Source organism: Phacochoerus africanus, chromosome 5 (assembly GCF_016906955.1).
Source record: "Phacochoerus africanus isolate WHEZ1 chromosome 5, ROS_Pafr_v1, whole genome shotgun sequence".
Taxonomy (NCBI): Eukaryota; Metazoa; Chordata; class Mammalia; order Artiodactyla; family Suidae; genus Phacochoerus; species Phacochoerus africanus.
Window position 1 is genome coordinate 58,233,710 of NC_062548.1, and position 25,957 is coordinate 58,259,666.

The 25,957-nt window shown below is 44.5% G+C and overlaps 1 protein-coding gene across 13 annotated transcripts in view; it reads left to right on the plus strand.

Annotated features, from left to right (window-relative positions):
- AFF3 (ALF transcription elongation factor 3) overlaps positions 1–25,957 on the plus strand; it is a 598,632-nt gene that overhangs the window by 109,098 nt on the left and 463,577 nt on the right. For 9 of the 13 annotated variants that reach the window (XR_007135070.1, XM_047781424.1, XM_047781427.1 and 6 more), the window contains one exon: positions 24,606–24,680. The exons of the other annotated variants lie outside the window; for them this stretch is intronic. Coding sequence is in view for 7 of the 9 variants with exons in the window: in XM_047781424.1 (XP_047637380.1) it covers positions 24,606–24,680 (75 nt within the window). In the remaining 2 variants the exon portion in view is untranslated. The remainder of the gene's footprint in view (positions 1–24,605; positions 24,681–25,957) is intronic. 13 annotated transcript variants of the gene reach the window in all.

Here is a 25,957-nt window from a genome sequence, read left to right on the forward strand (position 1 = left end):
ATCTTCTAGCAAAACACTTATTTATGTAACCAAGACCTACTGTGCACCAGATACCGTTCTAGACATGGCACTGAGAGGAAACAGCTTTCCTATGGAAGCTTACATTTTGGTGGGTCAGATGATCCACAAGTAGCCAATGGCAGGTGGAAATATACTTGTGCTGCAGAGAAAATGAAACAGGTGATCAGGGACAGGATAGTCATTGCAGGTGGAGGGCCTCTGTCACTCAGTAGCGTGGCCAAGGAAGCCCCACCAATGAAGTGACATTTGACCTGAGGTCTGAGAAGGTAATCACACATTTTAGGGGAAAGCTTTTCAGGCAAGAGAAGCAGCAGGGACAGGGGCCTTTCTTCTACCTCATCATTGTAAAAGAACAAAGAAGGCCACTGTGCCAAGGGGTGGAATGAGCCATGATGGGGCAGGGCCAGGGGCTTGCAGAGGTCCTGGAATGGGGTGGGGGTGGTATGAGATGGGTGCAGAGAATAGGCATGCCCTGGAGCTTTGCAGGCAATGGTGAGGGGTTTGGCATTTATTCTAAATGCAGAGGGAAGCTGTGGGAGGGTTAAAAGTGGGAGAAAAAGAGGATTTTATTAACACCGCAGGTTTATTTAACAAATACCCTGACAATAGTAGTATTGACACTCCATAGGCAATCCCACGTACTAACAGCCTGTGCACTTGCTGTGATGTAAACACCCCTTCTGTATGATTGGTTGGACCCAAAGAGAAATATTTTATGCAAACTTAATAAATGAATGATCTCTCTTTGTGTTTCTAACAGTTTAATATGCATCGCTTGGAGAAGTTCTATGCATTTTTATCCCAGTGTGGGCATAAATTGTTCATTCGGCTGGGGCCTGCCAATTTTAGCTAAGGCCTCCTCTTCATTTTGATTGTATCTCCCTTGTGGCTGCATGTCAAAATAGGACATAGCAGCCTAGGCCAACCTGGATTTAATGACTAGGAAACCATGGGATTTCTATGATTTGGGGGCATGTGGAGGCTTTCCTGATGCCAGTTCCGAGGATACATGGCATGGAGGTTATTAGATTAATTGGACAAGCCTGTGCTTAGCTTCAGCTGCCTGCCTGTCATCTGAACATGAGACATTGAAGATGAGTTGCCTGAGCCCTCCCTCATGAAAATCATCATGCTGCTTTTCTTGTTCACCGACTGTTCTGCTGAGCATTGCACTGTCCTGTAAGCACTGGCAGTGCCTGACATTTATAATCTTTATGGACCAGTGGGATGTTTTCCAAGGTGCCTTTCAGAAACTCTCTGAAGTCCAGGTGTGGTTGAAGCCACACCTTGCAATCAGGTCCGTTTTGTAGCTCCTCTATGGACCTGTCTCTTACTGTGGTGTAACTGGAGAATACCAAAGGCTTTTTTTTTTTTCTATGTGAATTTTCTTTGGCTACATCTGTAGCATGTGGAAGTTCCAGGGCCAGGGATCAAACCTGCACCACAGCCGTGACCTGAGCCACAGCAGTGATAATGCTGGATCCTTAACCCATAGGCACCAGAAAACTCCAACTGTAGGCTGCTTTAGGAGGTTCTTACTGAACTTCTCTGAGACCATGATATTGGCAGAACCATCAGTCTCACAGGACTTTCCTTGTCATGAGATGATGCATTTGCATAGCATTTTAGCTTAGGGTGGGGCATGCTTGGAAGTGCCGAAGACCTGGATTGGCTCTACTCTTAGGTGATGAAGAGAATGGTCGTCACCCTACAAAGATTTGACTGTGAGCCCAAGGCCACCCGACCCTCTGGCATGATGGGGCCCTGGGTCTGAAGAGTTGGCGTCCGGTCTGCACAGTCCTCACCACCTAGGGAGTTAAATAAAGACTAAGACTGGAGTTCCCATTGTGGCTTAGCAGGTTAAGAACCCAACATGGTGTCTGTGAGGATACGGGTTCGATCCCTGGCCTTGATCAGTGGGTTAAGGATCCAGTGCTGTGTAGGTCGCAGATGCAGCTCAAATCCACTCTTGCCACAGCTGCAGTTCTAATTGGACCCCTGGGCTTGGAACTTCCATTTTCTGCAGGTGTGGCTGTAAAAACAGATAAAAACAAAAAACTAAAAGGTTCTCAACCAGACCCCTTACCACCATTCAGAGTGCTATCCCATAAATGCACCCAGCACATTCACATTTAATTCAGATGTGCTTAAAAATTCTTAAAGTTGATGACTTTTCAAGAAGCTCAGTAATAGAATGTAGCAGTAGTTGAGACAGATTTGACCTCCAGCAGCATCTGTGCTGCAGATTTTAATGTTGTGCATTAATGCTAGCACCAGTTTTTCTTTCACTGATCACTCTCATACTGCTTTCTCCCTGGACTTCCTACGTTACAGGGCAGGAGTCATTTCTTAAAGAGCAGGTGTATCAGCATTATTCTCTCACCTTGTCGGTAAAGATGCGGGCTGTTCCTCTGAGGCAGGTGTCTGGCAAGTTGAGGAGCTTGGTCCCCTCCAGGTCCCAGAGACCTTAAGCTCTGCGCTCCTCATACTTATCCACGCTGCCTTTCAGTTTGCGGGAAGACATCACTAAATTCCAGAGTCAATGCAATGTCACTCTTTCCAGTTTAGAGGGTGTGGCATGGTAAATAGTCGGGAAGAGCAGCGTTTCAAGATCCTTTTTGCTCTGGTTTAGTAGGAGGGTCAAGGTGATGAAAGAGGACAATTGTCTTCAGGATTAAGACCTCTTTGGGTTAAGACTGAATTAGAGATTTTTAGATTTCGTAGGCTAGAATTTGATAAGATTCAGTTCTCCCTGTGTTTGTTGACTAGAGGACACATGGAAAAAGGGTTGGATTGGACAGGGTTGTAATAGAGGGAATGAGAACAGAGTTATAATTTTTTTCTTATGTGTCTGTATTTTTCTTTCTTACTGAAAACTCTCTCTTTTTTTTTACTTAAAAAATCCGAATAAAATGGGAAAAATCACAAGGTTAAGAAGCGTGCCAGAGTAGGTGACAGATGGCCGTCTACTCCTGTCCGCTTGACTTCTGTCAGAGGCACGTCCCCTGGGTGATGGGGGTTTTCACCCTTCTGTCTCACATCCCCATTCTCCACTGGGGGTTCAGCCAGGTGGGGCTCCGTCCCCTTGGGGATCTTTCCGTCATTGCTCTGTCCCCTTGGGGATCATTCCATCCCAGCCGGTCTGATAGTCTGACTAAACAGTACTTCCCCCAGCTCCGAAACTGTTTTCTGACACTCCTCTCACTTGTGGTGGCCCACGAGGAAATGCTTTCAAGAGAAGGCAGGCTTGTAAGTGTCACCTGAAAGAGGCAGGTGCTTGAGGCTGGAGGGCTCTGCACTCAGGGGCCACAGACCCAGTGATGCCAACCCCAGTTTTTGTTACCACCTTATCATCTGCTTGCATCAGGGGCTCTGGGTGGGCTCTGATGTGCTGGTAAGGATGTAAAAGCAGGGCATTTTCTCCTGAAGCTAATGGCTAGAAAAGGGGCCCCTTATCTCACTTTCTCTCTGCTCCTTAGGGACATGAGGAGCATTTGCACCCTTTGAAACTCTCTGCTCCTTAGGGCCTCCAGGAGCATTTGCACCCTTTGAAACTCAGTACCGTAAATGGGCTGCATTAGTCAAGTCATTGCGTCTCATTTGGGCTGGACTTGTTGGAGCAAAGCAGCACTGTCATCATTGGGGTGGGACTCTTGCTTTGCGTGGGGTACTGTACTAGGGACTCAGGGGAAATGGAATTCCAAGTCATTTGTCACGTTTTCTTTCTTTAAGGAGGTTGCAGACTGACAGGGAGGCTGTGAGCCATAGTTATCATAGCCCTTAGTAGCATGGGGCCAGCAAGGGACCAATGACTACAGGTTCAGAAAGGCCCAGCAGAGAAAATGATGACAGAAGAGCGTACGGGGAGATCAGCAGAGGGTGATAAGGGGCGGAAGCTTCCTGGGAAACTGATGAGGGTCCTGAGAAAGGGGGACGGTTCTGAGTCATGAGGATTATGGGTCATGAAATTCCAGGGAGAAAGCATGGCAGGTAGAGCTGTTGGGGGTGAAATGACCGGTAGTGTTGAGGCTGATGCTCACGGTATTGGAGATTTAGAAGAAGGAGGAGTTAAGATGAAAATTCTGTTTTACCACATTTTGTAAGTGGCCCTTTGAGCTAGATGTTGAGCTCTGGAAGAAGACAAAGAGGAATTTCAAGCTAAGTAACAAAGGGTGTGTGCCGCTGAAGGAGCTCAATGCATGGGAAGCAGCCTCATCTTTCTAGACTATGAACACATGCAGGAGAGTAAGTTGGATGGAGGTCACGGGGGAGGCAGGTGGGTCAGTGGGAGGACAGGGGTGGGGAGAGCTTTTATGGCATGCTCAGGACTCTAGACATCAGCAAATCTGATAGAAAATATTGGAAAGAGTGTGAATTTGATTGGATAGCTACCAGCTCCTAGGAAGCCACTGTAGACTTATGAGCAGAAAAGTGACATAACGAACGTGGTGTTTCATTTCGCTAATTAAAATTTTAAGCACTCTTAGAATAGTCTTTTCTCAGTATAAAAGTAGATTACTTCCAGAAAAATTCAAAAGTAGAAAAACCACAAAAAAGAAAATAAACATGTTGCAGAGTCCCGTGACCCACAGATAAAAGTTCCATCGTTTGAATGCTTTGTCACATTGCCGCCTTTTCTGTGCACGTGTGTCAGGGATAAAATCACAGGAAGATGTGAACTGGTGCCCAGCCTTTTTTCCCACTTAGATGCAAAATAGTTGAGTTAGATTCTCTTTGTGGTGTCTTTCTGTGAGACACTTTTTGGTCTCACAGCCTCTTTCCTTTTGATATGTACACACTTATGCATTGTTTTGGGGGGCTTATTGGTACCTCCAGATTGTTTTTAATTTGAAGAAAATTCAGGTCGATGTGTGGACATCTGGGATCCTGGAGAGGATGGGATAAGGGGCCAGGGTGTCTGTCGGGCTGAGGCCTGGGGGAGTAAGATCACTCATTGCCTCAGGGTGGTTGGGATGCACACAGGTGCACGTGTCTGTGGATACCTCTGCTGTGTCCTTGGTCTTCATTGCAGGAGAAGGATTCCTGTATTGTCTTTGCCTTTTCCTTTTTTTTTTTTCTCTTCCTTTAATGGCTTTGATGGCTTGAAGGGGATTTGAGGGGGGTGAGGAGAGTTTTATAATTTGCAGTATTGATGTTGTAAGTGTTTCTTTTACCCATGCCATTTCAGAGTCAACAGAGACCCAAATCAAACAATTACAAAACCAAACAAAAAATGCAAAGACACTCAAGGTCAAAGTTGAGAGTTCCATCCATGCTTTCCTCACAGAGCCAAATGTATGTAATATGTATTCCTCCCCCCCCCTTTGGATCATACTTTTGAATCTTGCATTTTCAGTAATACTGTGAGCATTTACCATTAAATATTATATTATCCTTGCAGATTCACAGTACTCAGTTGCAAGAATGTACCATAACTTATTTAACCTTTCTTATGTTAGACATTGAGATGATTTTTCTCTTAATGTTTTAGCTGTTACATGAACATCAGCTATGGTGACCATTCTTTTATAGAAGTTCTTGCAAATATAGCTGATAATTCCTATGGTAAAAATTCTTGAAAATGGAATTCCTGTTTGGAAGAAGTAAGCTTTTATACAGTTTTTGTTATATTGTCAAATTTCCCTTTGGAATGACTTGACCTGTTCAGCTGTCAGCAGGAGTGAGGCCAGCTGCTGCTCTGTACCATTGTCTGTATTGAGGATTATATTTTGTTATTTGCCTATTTGGTAGGGAAAATAGTGTTTATTATTTGTTTTTTTCTTTTTCCTTTGTAAAAAATTAGTGGTGATCTGCATTTCTTACCTTTTTAATTTTTTTAATCTATTTTCTATTTTTTGGAATTACTGTTCATGTCTTAACTCATTTTATCTGATATTTTTAAACCATTTTCTTTATTTCTTTCTATGTAATAATACTGTTTCCTTTTCTCTTTATGTTTTATATCCTTTGCCCAGTTTATCTTGGATCTTTTAATTTGGGGTGAATTTTATGATGTATATCAATGTGTAATTTTTACATGGTCCAATATATCAAGTTTTTTTGTATCATTGGTTTAATGATTAAGAATGCCAGCTGCGGAGTTCCCGTCATGGTGCAGTGGTTAACAAATCTGACTAGGAACCATGAGGTTGCAGGTTCAATCCCTGGCCTTGCTCAGTGGGTTAAGGATCCGGCTTGCCACGAGCTATGGTGTAGGTCACAGACGCGGCTCGGATCCCACGTTGCTGTGGCTCTGGCGTAGGCCAGTGGCTACAGCTCCGATTGGACCCCTAGCCTGGGAACCTCCATGTGCTGCGGGAGCAGCCCAAGAAATGGCAAAAAGAACAAAAAAAAAAAGAAGAAAGAAAGAATGCCAGCCGCTTCCAAAATGTATTTACCTGTATTTTTTTTCTTGTTTTTATAACTTCATTAAAAAATTATTCTTTAGTCTGTTGGAATTTATTTTTGAGTAGGTAATAAGGTAGGTTAATTTTTTCCCCAAAATGCTTTACTTGTTATCTCCAAACCCCAAAGGGTGTTTCTTGAAGACCCTCTTTTCTTCAAGGATTTGTAATGACATGAAGTTAAGTTTTTAAAAAGTTGGTAAGATATAATGACCCAGAAATGGTGTGCGGGCCAATCCTAGGGTTATTAAATACAAGGAGTTGAATGTGACAGGTAAATTGCACTCTGCAGCAATCATTTTTAACTGTAATTGGTGTGTCTGGTTACTGCTCTGGCTACAGGTAATTCATTTGCACTTGGAGTTTCCTGGCACACCAGCAGCATTCCCGGGTGGGGCAGATGGTTGACTCAGTCACTGAGGAGTGATGTAGGGTGCTGGTGCTTGGATGAAATGCTCCCTAAGCATCCTTTTGACAGAGTTGGTGTAAAGTAAGGATGGCTTTTGGCCTGAGCATCCTCAAGGCAGGTCCCACCTTGGATATGCATGTGTTTCCATGAGGAAGTTGACCTTGGCCATAGTGAAGAGAGCCTTGGATTGCTCATTATGAGATGCTGTGGAACAGTGTGCTGCCTTGTTGGTGACCTTGAGGGTGGCACAAGGAAGGATCTGACTTTTCTTTGATCAGACTTCACTTTTTAGAGAGAGGCCTTTGTGTTTGACATCCATTAAAACTAACAACAACAAAAAAATAACTAGAGGCAATTAGTGCGGGTGACATTTAATACTTCATGCATGGGGAGCTTGAGTGACCTTGATGGAATGAGGGAACTTGGGTAATAATTAGATCCGCGTATTATGTTGCTCTCTACCTTGGTTGCCCCTGTATACATTTTTAGGACTCTTTATAGGCATGAGATCCAAAGCCAGAAGATCTATAATTTCTTGGTTCTTTGTTATGTGAAGTATAATTTAGAGTCATCCAGACTCTTTGTTTTAGAGAGAAATGTTTTCTTCACTGATACTTTGATATAAAGGTGCCAGCATTATCACCCCTCTGGAAAATTTGAGGTTCGTAGATAGAAACAAAAAGGAAAATTCGGTTTTAGTGGACTTTAATGGTCATGGGAAAAGCAAGTTGTCTAATGACTTTATTTATTTATTTATTTATTCTGAATTCTGACCTGAAAAGAGATTGGCGTATTTGAAAAATGAAGATGAGACTAAGTCTGTTCAACTGATTTATGTTGGTTTAGCTTTAATTGCTATATTCTTTTTTTTGCATTGAAGTCTATATTCATATATATATATAGTTAATTCTCTTGTTTTATGTATATGTGAATTCTATTTTATATGTGTATATTTTATGCATAATGCTATTTTCTATTTCTACTCATCTTACATTATTTTTCAGTGTATTTTAATGTGTTATGATAAAAAGTGTTTCTATATGTGCTTTCTGATTGATAAGTTAAAGAAAGAAATTGATTTTTTTTTTTTTTTGGTCCTAAAACTAAGTATAGAGTCATGCAGGAAGGCTTTTGGAAAACCAATAGAGCAATCTCTTTGTCAATGCAAATATTTCAGTTTTTCAGGCTGCTTACACGACTAGAGTGATAACCAGTCTTAGAACAAGCATTTGATGTTGATTTGCCAGCCTGAAGTAACAGGTTCCTGCTTCACTTCTTACTGTGAATTAAATCAGAATAATTCTGTGGCATACATAATACGTATCATGAGAATCCTTTCATGATTTATGTACTGCAGTGTAGCAAGGATAAATATTGGAGAATCATATGACTTTAGATAAAGGGTGTATATTATTACTACATAATTTTATTATATTGTAAATCTTAATTTGATATACCCCAAAAGCTGTTGCAGAGGTTCTTAAAAAGTTTTAGAGGCACATTGTATTATAAGAATGTGCATCTTTCTTTATTAATCCTGATGATTTCTTAGCCATATGGCCTTTATTGTCCAATAAAAATCACAAGTGGGGAATATTGATTTGTTTACAAAGCATAGACTTTTTCTGCCCATCGGAATGATCATTCAAAGCTGATATTAGAAATAAACATTCTCTAGTGTTTCCTCCTCTCAAAGTTAAAATATGAAGTTACGGTTAGGGACTTTGTGTTTCATGTGGAAGTCAGATAGTATTTTCTTTTACATGTTTTAAGTTTATTCTCAGAATTTACCATCTGGTAAATGGTGTGAGTTAATTTTAGAGAGTTGCAAGCAATTCAGCCGTTTGATACCGATCTGACAATTCACATAGCCCACATTTGTGTGTGTGAGTATGTGTGGTCAGCTTGTCACAGCTCAGAGGTCTAAAATAAATGCAGTTCCTCTTCTTGTTCTTCCAACCCCTTCTTGTACTCCAGGGCTATAGAAAGGTGGGTTTTTTTGTGTGTGTGTGTGTGTGTGTTGTTTTTTAAACATATAATGAAGGTTTATTTCTCGCTCATGCTATGTGTACATACTGTTCCCTGCGAGGGAGTGGGTGCTCTCTGTGACACTGACCTTCCTCGGGGACCTGGGCGAAGGGAAACTCCATTTTCAAGCTTTCGTATTTGGCAAGGGAGAAAATGTAGGCGTGACACATGTGAGGAAATGTACTTTTGTTCACAAACCAGCTCCTAAAGGGTTGTGTGTGAGCTGTGTGGACATGAGCAAGCTGATTCCACCTATATGTGAAAAATACAGAGGGTCAGAATACCAAGACGATCTTGGAAAAGAATAAGGTTGTAGGACTTACTCTGCTGGATCTGAAGATTTTATTATAAAGCTATAATAATTAAGATGTGTATCGTTGGCATGGAATAGGGAGCTAGACAAATGAAATTGAGAGGAGGATCCAGGAACAGAGCCAAACATGTATAAAGACGTGATTTATGGCAGAGGTTGGCACCACAGAGCGATGGGATAATAATGGTCCTTTCAGCTAATAGTGCTGGGTCATTTGGATCACTATATGAAAAAAAAAAATTTTAAATTAAACCTAGTCCATACATTTCACCAAAATCAATTTCAGCTTTGTTTGTTTTGTTTTCTGACCGGAACTTGGTTTTATACATGCATAGTTGGAGATAGGGCTCCAGTTTAATTCACTGAATTGATTAGATCATTGACAGAGCAGAGATCATTGATTAAGCATACTAGAATATTGCCAGAATCTCAGAAATCTCTTGGGCACCTTTGCAATCATGAGCCTCTCCTTTCTTTCCAGAGGGACTGATATTTTGTATCCCTGTGCTGTAGTTTATGTTTACTTGTTCTTGCCCATCGTACAAATGAATTAGATAGTGGAATTATGTAGTAGATATTCTTCTCTGTATTGCTTCTTTCACTCAATATTATGTTTGTGAGATTTATTTGGATTGTTGCATGTAATTGTAGTTCTGAAGGAGTGCAGAGTTAGGTTTCACCCCCCTCCACCCCCGCCTCAGGTGGGGTAGCATTGTAAATTATTTGGAGATATTTTGCATGGAAGACTTACTTGTTACCTTTTATTTCTTTATTTAATCATTTGCTTATTTAATCATTTGTTTGTATAAATATGCACTCATGGATATCTCTTTTGTTTTTTTTTTTCTGTCTTTTTAGGGCTGCACCTGTGGCATATGGAAGTTCCCAGGCTAGGGGGTCAAATCTGAGCTGCAGCTGCTGGCCTACACCACAGCCACAGCAACATGGGATCCAGGCCTCCTCGTCTGTGACCTACACCAAAGCTCATGGCAACCTGCATCCTTAACCCACTGAATGGGGCCAGGGATCGAACCTACATCCTCATGTTTACTTGTCGGGTTCGCTCCTGCTGAGCCACAGTGGGAACTCCCCATGGATATCTCTTTTGTACTTTGGGTTATAATGCAGTACTACAATTTTTTTTTTTTCTGAAATTGTTCTAGCTTTGGGTATTGGAAATCCTCTCAGTTGACTCCTGCGTCTTTTTGGCACACAATTGTCATTGTGTTGGTGTGAGGGTTTTGAGTGCTTTCTTGTGTTCTGGTTCTACATGTTGTTTCACATCTGCCTTGGATATTTCCTCCCCGAGTCCTAGAATCGGCCATTTCTCCGGGTTTCCTTTTCTGGAGAATGGTATGAGCCATCAAGAGCTGGTTATCTCCCTGAGCGTAAGGTCCTCAAACGGTTCACCTGTGTCGTCCACACTGGTTTGCTAGGGCTGCATAACAACATACCACAGATTGGCAGCTTAAACAACAGGAGTTTATTTTCTCACCATCTTGAAGGCTGAAAGTCCAAGATCAAAGTGTGTACCGGTGTGGTTTCTTCTGCAGCCTCCCTCTTGCTAGCTCTTCACATGATCTTTCACGCGCAGGCCTCTCTCATTTCTCTGGGTGTGTCCAGATTTCCTCTTCATATAAGGGTACCAGTCAGATGAGATTACGACCCACTTGAATGGCCTCATTTTAACTTCATTGCCTCTTTAAAGGCCCTGTCTCCAAATAAGTCATATTCTGAAGTACTAGGGGGTCAGGCTTCAATATATGAATTTCTGGGAGACACAGTTCAGCCCGTAGTGTGGCAGCACATGTCAGAATTTCTTCCCTTTGAAGGCTAAGTAACCTTCCTTGGCATGTATGGATCACATTGTGTTTATCCAGGCTTTCCTCACTCAGGTGATTTCCACTTATTGGGTGTCATGAATAATGCTTCTACGAACATAGATGCACACATGTCTCTTTGAGACCTGCTTTCAAATCTTACGGGTATATACCCAGAAGCCGAACGGCTTGATCATGTTGTAATTTAGTTTTAATTTTTTGTGGAACCACCATACTGTTTCCCATGGCAGTTGTACCCATTTTATATTCCCACCAACAGTGTGTACAGTGTTCCAGTTTCTCCCTACCCTTGCCAACGCTTGCTTGTTTTGTTTTCAAAACCTATCTCAATGTGTATGAAGAATAATACATGTCTAATATAGAGTATCGACTATACTAAGGAAAAACAAAGGAAAAACAAATTTTTCTTCTACTTCTCAGGCATAACCAATGTTAACCTTTTGGTATTCTTTTACAGTCTTTGTTTTATGTATGTATACATCACACACTCACGTATGCCTCTTGTATAATTTTATCATAATTTTAATCACATTACTTTTGTAATTGTTATCCTGTTTATTTCACTTGATATTACATTATGAGCATTTCCGGTGCCGTTAAATATTATGGAAATAGATGAGCTTTCATGGCTAGAGCATAAATAATGATTTCACTGTTTTCTGTTTATTGCACATGAGATTCTAATTCTCCCTCTTGTATGGAATTCCTGATGAAAATTCATCTAACGTGAATCTCTGCATTTCTGACAGTTTTCTTTGGACAGATTCCTAGAAGGAGATTTGCAAGGCAGACATTTCTCTGTAAAGGTTCTGAATATGTATTACAAAATGCGGAATTGTTTTCAGAACCTTGTTCTGATCTGTGCTCCCTCCACCCATGTGGGAGGCACCACTGTCACCCAGCCCTTCTGGGATTGAATATTATCTTTCCAACTGGTTTTTAAAAATTTTTTTCCAATGAGGTAGGTAAAAGTGATTTCACTTTGATTGAGTTTGCATTTCTTCAATTATTAGTGAAGATGTTCCCTTTTCGCATACTTATTATTATTTCTTTTGTTAATTTAATGTGCCTGGTAAAATAGTTGACCATAAATGGGAAATAGCACATTGGATTTGCAGAACTACCAATATTTTTATAGTATAAGGAGATGCTATTAGTCACAGCCTTGAATGTTTAAGAAGATGTAATATGTTTAATATTAATATGGAGATGGTGTTGCATTTATTAATGATAATTTTCTTGCTCTGTAAGACTTCTGAATACCAGTCAGAGATGTCTGCCTGAAACATAATATTTGAAACAAAGGAATTGCACATTACAACCTGAAGTCCATTTTGATCTAAAATTCTAATTTTATTATTAATGTGAAATAAATATCATAAGCAGTATTTCTCAACAGCAAACAAAGTTTGATTAGATGAGTGATAAGGAGACAATTTTACCCCCAAACTGGAAAGAGCACTGATGAAGGTATAAAGTGGGAGAGTTTGGAGGTGGGAGGGACAGCCAGTTAATGAATCTGTAGCCAGGAGAGTAGAGGGCAGAGTTCCTAGCGGCCTTGGCAATTCAGTAAAACCCTTACGGATGTAAATTGTTATCCCCCTATAAATTGAAAGTCTCGGATGCCTCTGCACGCAGGTTCATGTCTTGATGCTCTGTACTGCTTGGAAGAAGTAGAAGAGTTGAGTTCAAAGAGAGAACTTCCCAGAACTGCTAGTAGATGACCCAGTGTCTTCTGAATTATCCTAGGAAGTCACTCAGGCTATTTGTCTGAGACCCACATGATACTGAGGCAGGTACAGTTAGAAATTAGATTAGATGCTCTCACCATGAATGCAGTAATGTGTTTTTGTTTTGTTTTGTTTTTTTGCACATCTCGGAGAGATACCGAGAGTTTCCAGAAGTTCTTGGCTCCATGTAGATTTTGGTTGGATTAAAGTCTTTAGGTTAGGTGGGTGGAGAGATTAGTTCAGTTGGTCCTTGGGGAGGGGGTGGCAAGGAGGGAAGGGGGTGGAGGAAGCAGGCCTGACCTGGGTGAGGGTGCAGCATGGGGTCCTGTGCCACATTTACCAGTCACTGCCCTATGTTACATTGTGCGTACGTAGTTCAGAAGGGGAAGAACACATTACTTACACTGTTAATATTTTTTAAAATACAATGCTTTTGATTCAAAAAGCAGTAGGTAGTTGCGAACTATCCAAGGAAGACAGAAGAGCATCAACTCCTTTCAACCACTGCCTCTCCCTCATTCATCTCTGAGATAACTATGGAAAACATTTTAGGTATCCACAAACACACACACACACACACACACACACACACACACACACACACATGTCATTTTATGTCGAAGAGATTATATCATCCTTCCCTTCTACCTCTTATTCTTGTCCCTTAGTATGTGCATCTTGGCTCTTTTTCCTGTCTGTGCATTTAGATCCCCGCCATCTAGCATCTGCTTATTCTGCCATTGTATGAAGTACTGTCATTTGTCATCCAGTCTCCTAGGAATGATAGTTAATTGAGTTTAAATTTGTATTTGTTTTGTAGTTAGTAATTCATTTTGCAGTGATATCCTAACCATGAATCGGACATTCCTCAAGAGGAGATCCCAGGGTCAGAGTCAGCATTTACTGACAGCCTGCTCCAGCCACCCAGCTGAGAGGGGTAGGGGTGGTATTTTGGGGGTATTGTCGTCACCTTCTACCTAGCTATCTATGATGTTCCACTTGGGCAGAACACACTTTAACATTTGCAAACACCTAGTTTGCTTCTTACAGATCAACGTGTGGATCGGTTTATTAAGCACGCTTCATCAAGCTGAGGACTTGCAGTGTGGGATTGCTTGCAGTTTGTCCCCGTGGGTGGACCATCCCTGGGTCTCACTCCTGGCCCCACGTCAATGCCTTTGAATGCAGAGGAGAGTCTTTGGAAGTTATGGGAACAGTGAAAGGAAATAGTCTTGCTTAATGGGAGGCTCGGCTGTGTCTTTTCTCTTCCAGAATTCCAAGCTGACTCTCAGTCATTTGCTTCTTATTTAAGAAAGCTTCAATTCAGTAATTTTCCAGTATGTTTCCCACTGAGATGTTACAGTGTTTTCTATAAATGTGTGTAGATTTTAATTGCAAAAGGACACGACTCTTGCAGGTCTCTTTGTGAAATCTTAGAACATAAAATTATCTGGTAAAGCCTAATTTTCTTAACTCCTTGAGGCTGCTACTTGCAGAAGGCACCTGAAAAGGCTTTGTGTATCAGAGCATGTGCTTAACTGTCCTGAGAAGACCAAACAAATCCACTCCCAGTATTGCTTCTGCTCCCTGGCTTCAGTGAAGGGCAGAGTGAATGGGAAAGAAGGTTGGTGATTCATTCATCCATCCATTTGTCCGCCCCTTCAGGAAATGGGAATTGCCCGAGCCAAGCTTTGTTCTCAGCTAATTCTGAAGAGGTATGGTCTCTGGAGTCCTGTGGAGAGAGATTCGCCAGGCCCCATAGCACTAGCAAAGCAAGATGGAAGCTTCTAGAATGGTTTCTTCCTGCCAGCTCAGCAGAAGGCTCCATGATAAGGGAAACAAGATGTCTCTCCTCCTGTTATTCCCTCTGTTATGCGTCACTAAGTGTCCAAATCTCTCCACCCCAGATGAGCTGTCTTTTGTTCTCTGCTCAGCGTTTTGCAGAAGCAAAGCCTTCTGCACAGACTCCTTTCACTTGACTACCTTTATCTTAATATCACAGAGCTCCTTACCTCGTCTGTGACATTGGGCTTGCTCTGTTGTGTATGAGTGTATGTGGGAGACATAAGAAGAGACAGCAAGGACTGGGGGAAGGAGGAGAGGAGGAGGAGATGTTTCAAGAGAACATGCAGCAAACATGTGATGAGAAGAGACTTAGTGTCCTCTTTGAAACACTTCTTAAAGAATTGTGATAATTATCATTCTGTGTAGGCAGCCCCATACAATATAATCTTCTTAATGTTCTAGGGATCCAGTGAAATAGTTCTATGACAGATTGCACGTCTAGTGGAAATAGGGAACTTGTGAGCGATATACATCAGCCATGGGAAGACCCCTTGGTTTTCTGACACCGTGTTATGTGGATATTTAGAATCAATCATCTTTGGTGTCAGTAGCCCGGAATGAATTATAGGACAGTAGAGTTCAAATCATTCATACATCCCACCATCCTCCTCTAAGTCGAGTGTAATTGACTGCAGAATTTTCACCCCGGGGAGACTGAGAAACGTCTTCAGGAGTCTCTGTGTCCGGGTGGGGACCACAGACTGGCAGGCGCTTTGTATCGAGCAGGTGTTGAGGGAACATTTTTTGAATACAAATATATTATCTTTTAAAAATTAAATGGCCTTTAATATCCAGAACTCCTGTGGAACTTAGAATTTTGATGCCAGCAGTTATTGTGTAGGTAAATAGTTTACATTTTATTAGCCCCACTTTGTCATTGAAGAAAGGCCTGTCTGTAAAAGGAGCACAAGAATGTTTATGGCACACAGATTTTATTTCATTATATATATATTAATTTATTAAGACGTGTTTTGCATAAATCAGGGATACTTAACAGATTAGTTGAAAGGGCTAAATGACAACAAATACAACTTTCTTTACAAACTCTCCAGCACCAGACAGTTGCCTGGTGTTGCTCTTATTATAATTCTCATTATTAAGTTCTGTAACTACAAAACACATCTTCCTTAGGATCTAGGATCTGAGTGATTTTCTTCCTCTTTGTTCAAACTGTGGGATGTGTATGGGCTAAATTTTGATAAGGAGAAAAAAATGAACCATTTAACACCTATTTTCTTAAAAAAATTTAAATTATAGTTGATTTACAATGTTGTGCCAATTTCTGCTGATAGCAAGGTGACCCAGTCATACATATGTATATATATGCACATTCCCTTGCTTATATTATCTTCCATCATGGTCTATCCCGAGAGACTGGGTCTAGTTCGCTGTGCTGTACAGTAGGACCTCATTACTTATCCATTCTAAATGTAGTAGTTTGGGAGTTACCGTCAAGGCGCAGCGGAAATGAATCTGACTAGGAAACACGAGGTTGGGGATTTGATCCCTGGCCTCACTCAGTGGGTTAAGGATTTGGCATTGCCGTGAGCCGTGGTGCAGGTCACAGACGCAGCTCAGATCTGGCGTTGCTGTGGTATAGGCTGGCGGCTATAGCTCTGATTAGACCCCTAGCCTGGGAATGTCCATATGCCTTGAGTGCGGCCCTAAAAAGACAAAAAAATAAAATAAAAATGCAATAGTTTGCATCTACTAACCCCAAACTCCCTGTCCATCCCACCCCCAATTTTTAAGCATTATTTTCATGGCCCATTCTGTGCTTGCAGTATTCTTTCTAGGGGCCGGAAATACAGAAAGCATACACAGGCCCCCTCCTGTGGAACAGCCATTTAATGGAGGAATCAGCATTAGCCCAAGAAGTGTGATTTGGAGGATGACATGGGTTTCTTTATAGGAGAAGTGAAGGACACCCTGGTGAGGACTTGGGTTGCCTGAGGGAGTCAGGGGATGCTTCGAGAGGGAAGCGTCACTAAGCCAAGACCTTTGGGGCCAGGACCATGGGGAGCCAGGTGGGGAGCAGAGGTGTTAAAGGCTCAGAGAATAGCACACACCTGGCCTCAGAGGCTCTGGCATAGGGATTGGGGGATTGAGAGCTGATGTTGGAGAGGTAAGTGGGGGCCAAGTCCTGCCAGGCTATGGATGCCAGGGGTGGATTCTGTCCAGGGGCAGTGGGGCCAGAGTGGTGACCTGATTGATGTGCTGTTTTATTTTATTTTTGCTTTTTAGGGCCACACTCGTGGCATGTGCAGGTTCCCAGGCTAGGGGGTCTAATTGGAGCTGTAGCCTCTGGCCTAGGCCACAGACACAGCACCACAGGATCCGAGCCACGTCTGTGACCTGCACCACAGTTCACAGCAACGCCGGATCCTTAACCCACTGAGCGAGGCCAGGGATTGAACTTCCAACCTCAGTGTTCCTAGCCGGATTTGTTTCTGGCACGCCACGATGGGAACTCCAATGTGCTGTTTTAGAAATCCCACCCTGGCTTGACTGTGGAGGAGCCATGGGGCCAGGGCAGGGAGAAGGTATGGGAGGGCTCTTAGGAGGCACTGCCGGGGTCTGGAGGGAGCCCAAGTGGCTGGGACCCAGGAGGGGGCAGAGGAGGAAGAGGCAGTGGGACCAAGCTGCATGACGTGGGCAGGGCTGGGACTGATGGGGCAGGAGGGCAGTGGTGTGAGGAACTATGGTGCCAAGCCGACGCCCATGTTTCTGACCCAAGCAGCAAGGTGGGTAGTGGTGCTGACATGGGCGACAGACGTGGAGGCAGAGGCTGGGGTTCGGGGCGGTGATGAGCTGGGTAGACCTGCTGGGCTCTGCCTGTCTGTGGACAGCCTGACTTAGATGATGTGGATGGTCGGGTGGTTGGGTCAGAGCCCGGGGTCTCTCACTCCAGTCCTGCTCTTCTCTGGGGACCATGGAGGCTCCATCCCCAGGGGGAGTGGTTCTGCGTTCCCTTTCAGGCCTAAGTATTGTCACTGTCTTATTTCCCTCTTTCCTCTGTGCGTTATCTACCACGACTTGTAGCTGGGTTAGAAGGACAGCTGCGTTGTACCACAGCAGGCCATTCGCATCTTCAGATCAGGGTCTTCTTCCCTCCCAGGTGAATGACTAAGTCTTAGTTGTTTGTATCTGTGTTGTCCCCATGGAAGACCCTCAAGGTGGGCCTCTCTGCCTAGACACCGGAAAGTGTTTGAGGATTCGCCTGTCCCCCTTTTGTTTTTCCTGCTTTTTAAGGGCCACAGCTATGGCATATGCAAGTTCCCAGGGTGGGGGTCGAATCGGAGCCACAGCTGCCAGCCTACGCCAGAGCCATAGCAATGCAGGATCCAAGCTGCATCTGCAACCTATACCACAGCTCATGGCAGCGCCGGATCCTTGACCCACTGAGCGAGGCCGGGGGTCGAACCTGCATCCTCATGGATGCTAGTCGGGTTCGTTTCTGCTGAGCCACAATGGGAACTCCTAGCCTGTCGCTTTAACTCCACCTGTCCATGAAGGGAGCTATCTTGGCTCTCATCCCAGCCTGGGGCTAGTTCTGTACATCATGGGTAAATTCATCACGTTCAGCAGATAGCCCAAGGTGACGCTTCCTCATCTTCAGAAATTCCATTGCACCCCATCAGCGCCTGTTTCAGGAGTGGTTCTGGGAGGAACTTGGGGAGTTAGATTCAGTAAGCATGTGAGCCAGCGTTCAGTGACATTTGGGGTCTCAACTTTTTCTGGGTCCAGGAACCTGAGGCCACGGAAGTGTCAGGGAGTAGCATGAGAGCACTTGGCTGTCCTTCTGCTGCAGTGCCCCCACCAACGTGGGCACCACGCCTGTGACCCTGACACACGGGGGTTGTCTGAGACAGCGTCCTGGTTGCAGCCCAGGCAGGCTGGAAAACAGGGCCCTTCCTGTGTGTGGCTTTAAAATTCCTAGGCGCTGAAGTTTAGCAAGTGATGCTGTAAAGTGGAAATGAAATGCAACTGAGCATTTGGTGGAGGAACGTAATTTATTGGCTGTAACATGAAAAGCCGAGGGAGTAGGCATCCTTCTCACCGTGGGCACCTGTGATTGATGCCAGCTCTGGGCCGCCGGCTGCAAGTGGGCTCTTTGAAATAGCGTAGTAGGGACTTTGCAGGTGGGTCTCATTTGGTTAAGTTACTGCCTTTGTGAGGCTCTGCTGTGTCTTTATATTCTACCGAGGAGAAGATGGTAAATCAGAGTAATTGCTTCATCCCAGGGCACTTTTATATTGTAAAGCGAAAAGGTCCTGTTAAGAAACTCAAATTAACTTCTGCTGTTTATCCTGTGTGGCGAGCCTCTTTGAAAGCTGCTTGTCATCCGGCCTGGTGGTTTATCAGGGAACAATTCCATTAGAAGCTGACACTTGTTCTCGTGACACCAAGAGGAAAGATCCCTCAGGAGAAGCATTTAACCCTTGGCAAGGCGAAGCTGTCATGGATCTGTCATCTCTCTCACAACTCACCAGCACCTATTTATGAGAGAGATGTGGGCTCAGTCTTTCCACTGAGTTAGAAATGGAGTTGGGATTCAGCAAATGGTCAAGGACCAGCAAGCATCCAGGCCCATCCTGCAGAGGTGGCCTGGCTCTGCTAGTTCCATTACACAGCGCGCTGCCTATGGTATTCCATAATTCTCAAGAAGCTCACTGTATGCAGTAGAGCCCCTGGAGTAATAGTTAATTGCGAGGCCTGCCTCATTTGAATTGCTTATCCTGGTTATATTTTAGAGGCTTTAGAAGAATTCTTAAGGTTCATGTATATCCACCACGGAGGCTTAGCAGATCTCAGAAGAATGAACTGAAATTGTCATGATCGGAAAATTAACACCCCTCTGCCTGGCATTCACTAACAAAGGATGGGGGTACCATTAGTCAGAGCCTGTCAGCGAGCAATTCCCTGGGGGTCCAGGCGAGCTGCGTTGAAGAATTCAGTCTCTGGAGCCAGACTGCCTGGCTTCAGACCCAAGTGTTGTCGCTCCCTGGCTGTGGGCCTTGGACAAGTTAGTTAACCTCAGAGCCTCTCGTTTCTTCGTGGGTAGACAGGAAAACGTCTCTTGGAGTTTTGAAGACTATGAAATGATGTCATGCTTGTGAAGTCTTTTTGTAGAGGGGCTGTGTGTAGTAAGAAAGGGTGGTTGGTGTGACCAAATTTAACATGGGCCCGATGAGTCTGAGACGATGGTATGGATCATTCTAAAGGGCTGTTTTTCTTTGGAAAACAGGCTGAATTTGTCCCTTGGGCGTCTGTTCCTGTGTGGCTCCCTTCGTTTTCCTAGTTTCACAGATGCCGTGGTAGAGCAGAGGTGCTGACGGCCCAGACCCCCCTCAGTTCTCTTTCTGTCCTTGTCAGATGGATCGGCAGCCCTCAGGCAGCGATCCGTAAATGCGCTCAGAGTTCCAAGATGGAATTAAGATTGAGACAGCCTTGGTGGTCAGAGACAAACAAGGAAGGCTGGGCTGACCTTTTCAAGAGGCTCACGGCAGAAATAATCATGGGACTCACACTTAGAAAGCTCATGACGAGCCAGAGGCATAATGCTGTTGGGGGCATAGAGTGAACAAGGCTTGGGAACTGGAATTAATGACTCAAAGCGAAAAGCCTAATGTAAGTGAGCAGGGTCCCAGTGAGGGTCTTCAGGATTTAAGGGTTTGTTGTGTACACTGTTGGCCAGTGTTGACTCCTCGACAGGTCTTTAACCACTGCCGGCCTCATCACCAACATCAGAATCACCAGCACCACCACCACCACCAGCATCATCACCACAAGCATCACCCCCAGCACCAGCACCCCCAGCACCAGCACCACAGCTGCAATAGCTCAGGGCCTTGAAGGACCCCCTTGGGAGGATCCTTGCTTCCTTAGCCATCTCAGTCTCCAGCTCCATCTTCCCCGCTCACACCCTGACCACCTCTCTGCCCTGCAGTCCACCAGCTCTGACTCTGGACCAAGGAGGGAATTTGCAAGTCCACTTCTACGACCTTGCTTTTCTCTGACTTAAGGAAGGGTTACTGATCATTTCGTATTTGCTTTATAAATACGAGACGTTAATTGGTTTGACAAATTAAATTTAAAGCAATTATTACAGTTTTGAAGCGTGCCATTACATTTCCTTAATTATCCATGGTTGCTGATGTTGCTGTCTGAAGAGCAGTTGTATTTCTGTGGATACACGTTTCCCGATGCACATAGGAAAGGGCCCTTTGCTTTTCCCCGGCACCCACCCTGCATCTATTCACTCCCCACCAAACCTGTTCCCAAGAAGGGATCAGGTGAACTTATTGGGGGTGGGGGGTGGTAGGTTAACTGGGGAACAAGCCAAAGGAATGAAATTCTAAATACGGAATTCCAACTGGCTAAAGAAGGAAGCTGGCATGGTGAGGCAAAGGTCCTCCTCTGAATACGATTCAGGGCAGTAATTTGTGGATCTTGTACTGCTGGGTTCCTCCTCTTTACCTTTCCTCTCCTCCACCTACTGCTTTTTCAGGACCCCGCCCTGGCTCACATCCTTCCTTCTGCAGTGCCCCAACCTCTGGTTGTCAACCCTCTGTGCTTAGAAAGGGCCCCCTTCCCCTTGTCCCCTAGGCCGTCAGCTTCTCAGCAGCAGGATAGGCTGGTTGCAGCCCTGAAGGTTTCCCCAGTTCTCTAACCTAGTGGCATCTGGGAGGCCCTCAGAAATGCTTCTGGACTCAAGTGAATTCTGCTGTTTGAAGAAGATGGTATTTTTCAGACACAAGGAACCTGAGAACTTTGTCCAAAAGATAGGGGAGAGGTTTCTCATTCTCTTCTCCTTGAATTCACTTGTTTCCTACATTGCAACCCTGGAGATACACTAAAAGGAAGAAGAACATTTTTTTTTTTTTTTAAAGAATTAAACCCTTGGATAAATGTGGCCACTCCTTGGCTCTTAAGTAGCTCTTCTTCCCTGAATAGACATGAAGGAAATACTTTGCAGTTTTGTTTGACGTGAGCATTCAGATTGGAACAGGCTGCAGGTGGATCACTGTGGGAAGGAGACGGACTGTCCTGGCCAGTGGGTCTGCTGGGTCCTGTCTGGGGCTTGGCTGCAGGGGGTGCTGTACTGGCTCCCGTTACCTTCCCTCTAGGTGGGCAGCTTGGGCTGGGAGTGGAGTGCACTGATGCATACATGGGGGGATCTGGTGAAAATGGGACTGTCAGCCCTATCTGGCTTACTTTAGGGTCTGTAATTGCTTTTGACAGAAATTTTATTGACATATGGTTGATGTACAATGTTTTGCTAATCTCTGCTGTACAGTAAAGCAATTTAGTTATAGATATATTCTTTTTAGATTTTCTTTTCTATGATGGTTTATTACAGGATATGGTATATAGCTCCCTGTGTCACTAACCTACCCACAGTTGGATCTCATTGCTTATCCATCCTATATGTAATAGATTGCATCTGCTAACCCCAAACTCTTATCCACCCCCTCCCCTACCCCTCTCTCCCTTGGGAAACCACAGATGTGTTGATTGAGTCTGTTTCTGTTTTGTAGATAGGTTCATTTGTGTTGTATTTGAGCAAATCTGTGATTTCTTTATTCACTCGCCTGTCCTTAATTCCACTATGCTCTCGTGCATGGGTATCCTTTCCGTGTGTGCTGTCGAAGACTGTTTTTTGTCTTTTGCTGTTTTGGGGAGTGTAAAAATTATAACAGGCCAGGCTTCACTCCAGAATTCTTCTTTCAGTTCTGTCTGAAGGAGAGAGAGCTTGCCTTTGTTTAACTTGCCCTTTTTTGCTTTGCTGCGGCTCAGATTCATGACTCACTCACACTGGGCTTGTAGACACCAGAGTTTAGAAATGCGGCCACTCCTTGGCTCTTAAGTAGCTCTTCTTCCCTGAATAGACATGAAGGAAATACTTTGGACATTGCTGTTCCTTCCACATGGTTTCTTCTTTGTGACTTTGTTTTGATGATCAAACCCTTATCCTAAGGTCCTTGATCTTTAAGAAAGTTAACCTAGGACTATCTACCATCCCTCTCTCCACTGGGACATTGTAAGGTAATTAAGGGACATATATGTGAAATGTTTGGAGCTCAGTGAAAGGGAGAAGCCATTAGACTCAAAGATCTTTTTTTTTTTTTTTCTTTTCCCCCCTGCTTTTCAGGGCCATACCTGCAGCATGAGGAAGTTCCCAGGCTAAGGGTCCAGTCGGAGCTGCATCTGCTGGCCTGTACCACAGTCACAGCAACACCAGATCCAAGCCACATCGGCAACCTATACCACAGCTCATGGTGATGCCAGATTCTTGCCATGGGATCGAACCTGCATCCTCGTGGATCCTAGTCGAGTTCATTACTGCTGAGCCACAGTAGGAACTCCCAGCCTCAAAGATCTTACTGTTATTAATTCCTACTGTTACTGTATGATCCAAAACACATTAATTTTGGAAATAATGATAATATCATGTTTGGACATCTATTCCTCCTTAATCAGCATAATTGGCTTTGGGTTGAGCCCTAAAAAATACTTTATAGATTAAAAACAAATAAATAGGAAATGATCAGGTATGTTTCTACTGCATTTTTTTTTGGCTTTTTTTTTTCCCAATAAATATGTCTTTTAGAAGGAGTTGATTAAAAAGCTTCATTTTCTGGGAGTGTTATGCATTGGCAATAAATAAGAAATAGTATTGTAGCAGTTGGCTGCCTGCACTTTCACGCAAAATAAATAAATACATTTGGTGACATACATTTGAGGAGCACAATTCTTGTAATGTTCATGGAAATAGGGAACAACCTTACAGACGATAGAGATTGTACCATCTGCCAGTAACAAGCATGACTCCCAGCACGAGGCTCTCACGGAGTTGAGTGGAGATGTTGGTGTGCAAGGAATTGGACTTTTGCATGGCGTCCCCGGGGAGGCGGACCCTTCTGCATGTCAGGGGGACAGTTCCTTTGCTTTGAAAGCAAATGGCATGACCCTCGTATTGTGGGAATGGCACAGCAGGGAAGGTCTTCCTGTGAGACCTCGGGAGAAGGGTGCTCTCGGGGTTGGTGGGGACCTGCACAGACCTCCTCTGGAATGACCGGTGGGTTGGCTGTCGAGAAGGTACTGCCTTCATGAGTCAGAGCACTGAGTGCTGGTAGAAGAGAGAAAAGTTCAGAAGCTTGGGAGCGATGAGCCGTGGCAAGTGCAGACTTTCTCTTACAGTGACATTTGCTTTAAGCAGGTGGCATTTTAGCTTCCTCGGCTGGACGTAACCCGTGGGGTGGGTGTGGGGGTGGGTAGTTCTAGTTGAGGTAAGGAGTGGGTGGGTTCCTCTTAGGAGGGGCTGGTGCTCAGTGGCAGCTACAGGGCTGCCTTTTGAGGAAGGAGCCGAGAATCCCAGGGGCAGGCCTCCAGGAAGCCTGGCGTCTCGTTCCAGGCTTCCTTGGCCCTGCTCTGGTTTTATCGGATGGTGTGGAGGGTGTGAAGCACGCACGCATCCTGGTGGTCCCACAGGAGGTGGCCGGTGCATTTCTGGTAGTAGCTTGTGTGTGCTTGGTCCCAAGGGTGTTCAGGCCCCTAGAACCCCATTCGAGAACTTAAGCCTGCACCTGCCTGCTTCCTGGAGCGCTTTCAGTTCTCTTCCAGCTTAGAACAGTTGGGAAATGAGGCAGGTCCAGGTCAGGGGGAGCGTTTCCCCCTCACCTCTATCTTCTCGGTACTCGGAAGGGGCCCTCACTCCCTGAGCCTGGAAATGCAGTGAGTCTGGTGGCTGCGTCACTGAGGCGGGCTTGTCTCCTGACGCCTTTGTCTGAAGCATGGAAGTCACGGTGCACGACAGGCAGGGTTTCTAAATGTGTCTGCCTCGCCCACCTCTGTGGGCTTCCTCCCCTTCTCCTCACGCGTCCTGCTGCCTCTGTGCCCCTTCCCCTTGACCTTTGGGACAAAAGCTGACAGACGTCTGCACAGGAGGGTACCGAGGGCTGCTCAGGTTTCAAGTGTTTTCCCTCCTTGTGGTGTCTGCGTTTCTTACAGGGGTGAAGACGTCTTAAGCCAGAGGAATGACTCTCTAGTTGTGGAGTTTCAGTCGTCAGCCAGCAGATGCAGGAGGTATTACGTGGGGGGGACGGGACCCTTCTCCGAAGCCTGAAACCATCCTAAATGCCCACCTGCCTGCTCTGTGTTCCATCAGGCTGCTCTGTGCATCACACCGGTCTTGCGTATGGGGCTGGCTTGATAGCAAGCATGTTTGTGGGGAGTCTCTGTGCATGGAGCTGCACACAGTAGGTGCCTCACACATGGCTCTAGGCCCCGGAGACAAGAAGTACATTGCATGCAGGGCCAGCCTATTTTTTTTGATTGCAGATGCCGATGTGGGTCCAAAAGTTTGCCAGGTCACAGTAAACCTCCAGCGTGTCTCTTGGCACCAGCCCACTTCCTGCCCCTCCACAGCATGAGTTGGGTCTCCTCAGAGCAGTCTCTGCTTGAAATCCATGGAATGTTCTTGAAGGCCGGGGTTTCATGTTGCAGCTATCTGCAAGAAGGGCGGGACTATCGTGCCCGCCCCTTTGTAGCTACACTGGGGTCTGTGAATGAGGGTCCCTCCCATCTTGTGCCTTCCTGATATCGGTCATTGTCACCACAGCCACCCTGGAGAGTTCTCAGTGACTGTGGGGCTGGAGCTGGGAGCCTCTCCTTTGGGAAGACTGGGCCCGCAGCTGCCCTTTACGTGAAGGTCACTGTTTGGCCTCCCAAATCTAATAACTTTGGGTAATGTCCTAAGGCTGAATTAAAATGCTAATAGGCTACATGTTCTGGGTATTTTAACACTCCCTGATCTGAAATTTAAATGAAATGCCTTAGGTGCTCTCAAAGTCTTGCCAGAAGCATATTCAGCATCACCCCTTAGACAGTGAATTTAAAGTATATTCAGAAGATAAGCAGTATCTATTTTATGATCCTTTTATTTGCATCCTCTCCAGCAACATGAAAGAAAATAGGCTCTTTTACTCAAGATAGCAATTTAGCTAAAAAACAAAAAGACCCAAACCTCACTATTTTTATAGGTTTCTCTCAACCTGCAGATCCTCTCATTGTTAACAACATTTAACAGCAGTGCAGTGGATTTTTTAGGTGCAATTATTTTAGGTTTTATTGAAGTGTAGTTGATTTACAAGGTTGTGATAATTTCTGCTGTACAGTTGAGTGATTCAGTCAGACACATACACACATCCATTCTCTTTCGAATTCTTTTCCCACGTAGACTATCACAGATACTGGGTAGACTCCTCTATGCCTGGCCAGTCATTCCATGTATCTCAGTGTGCATATGCCAATCCCAAACCCCCAGTCCACCCCTCCCACCCCCTGCAGTACATTGGATTTTT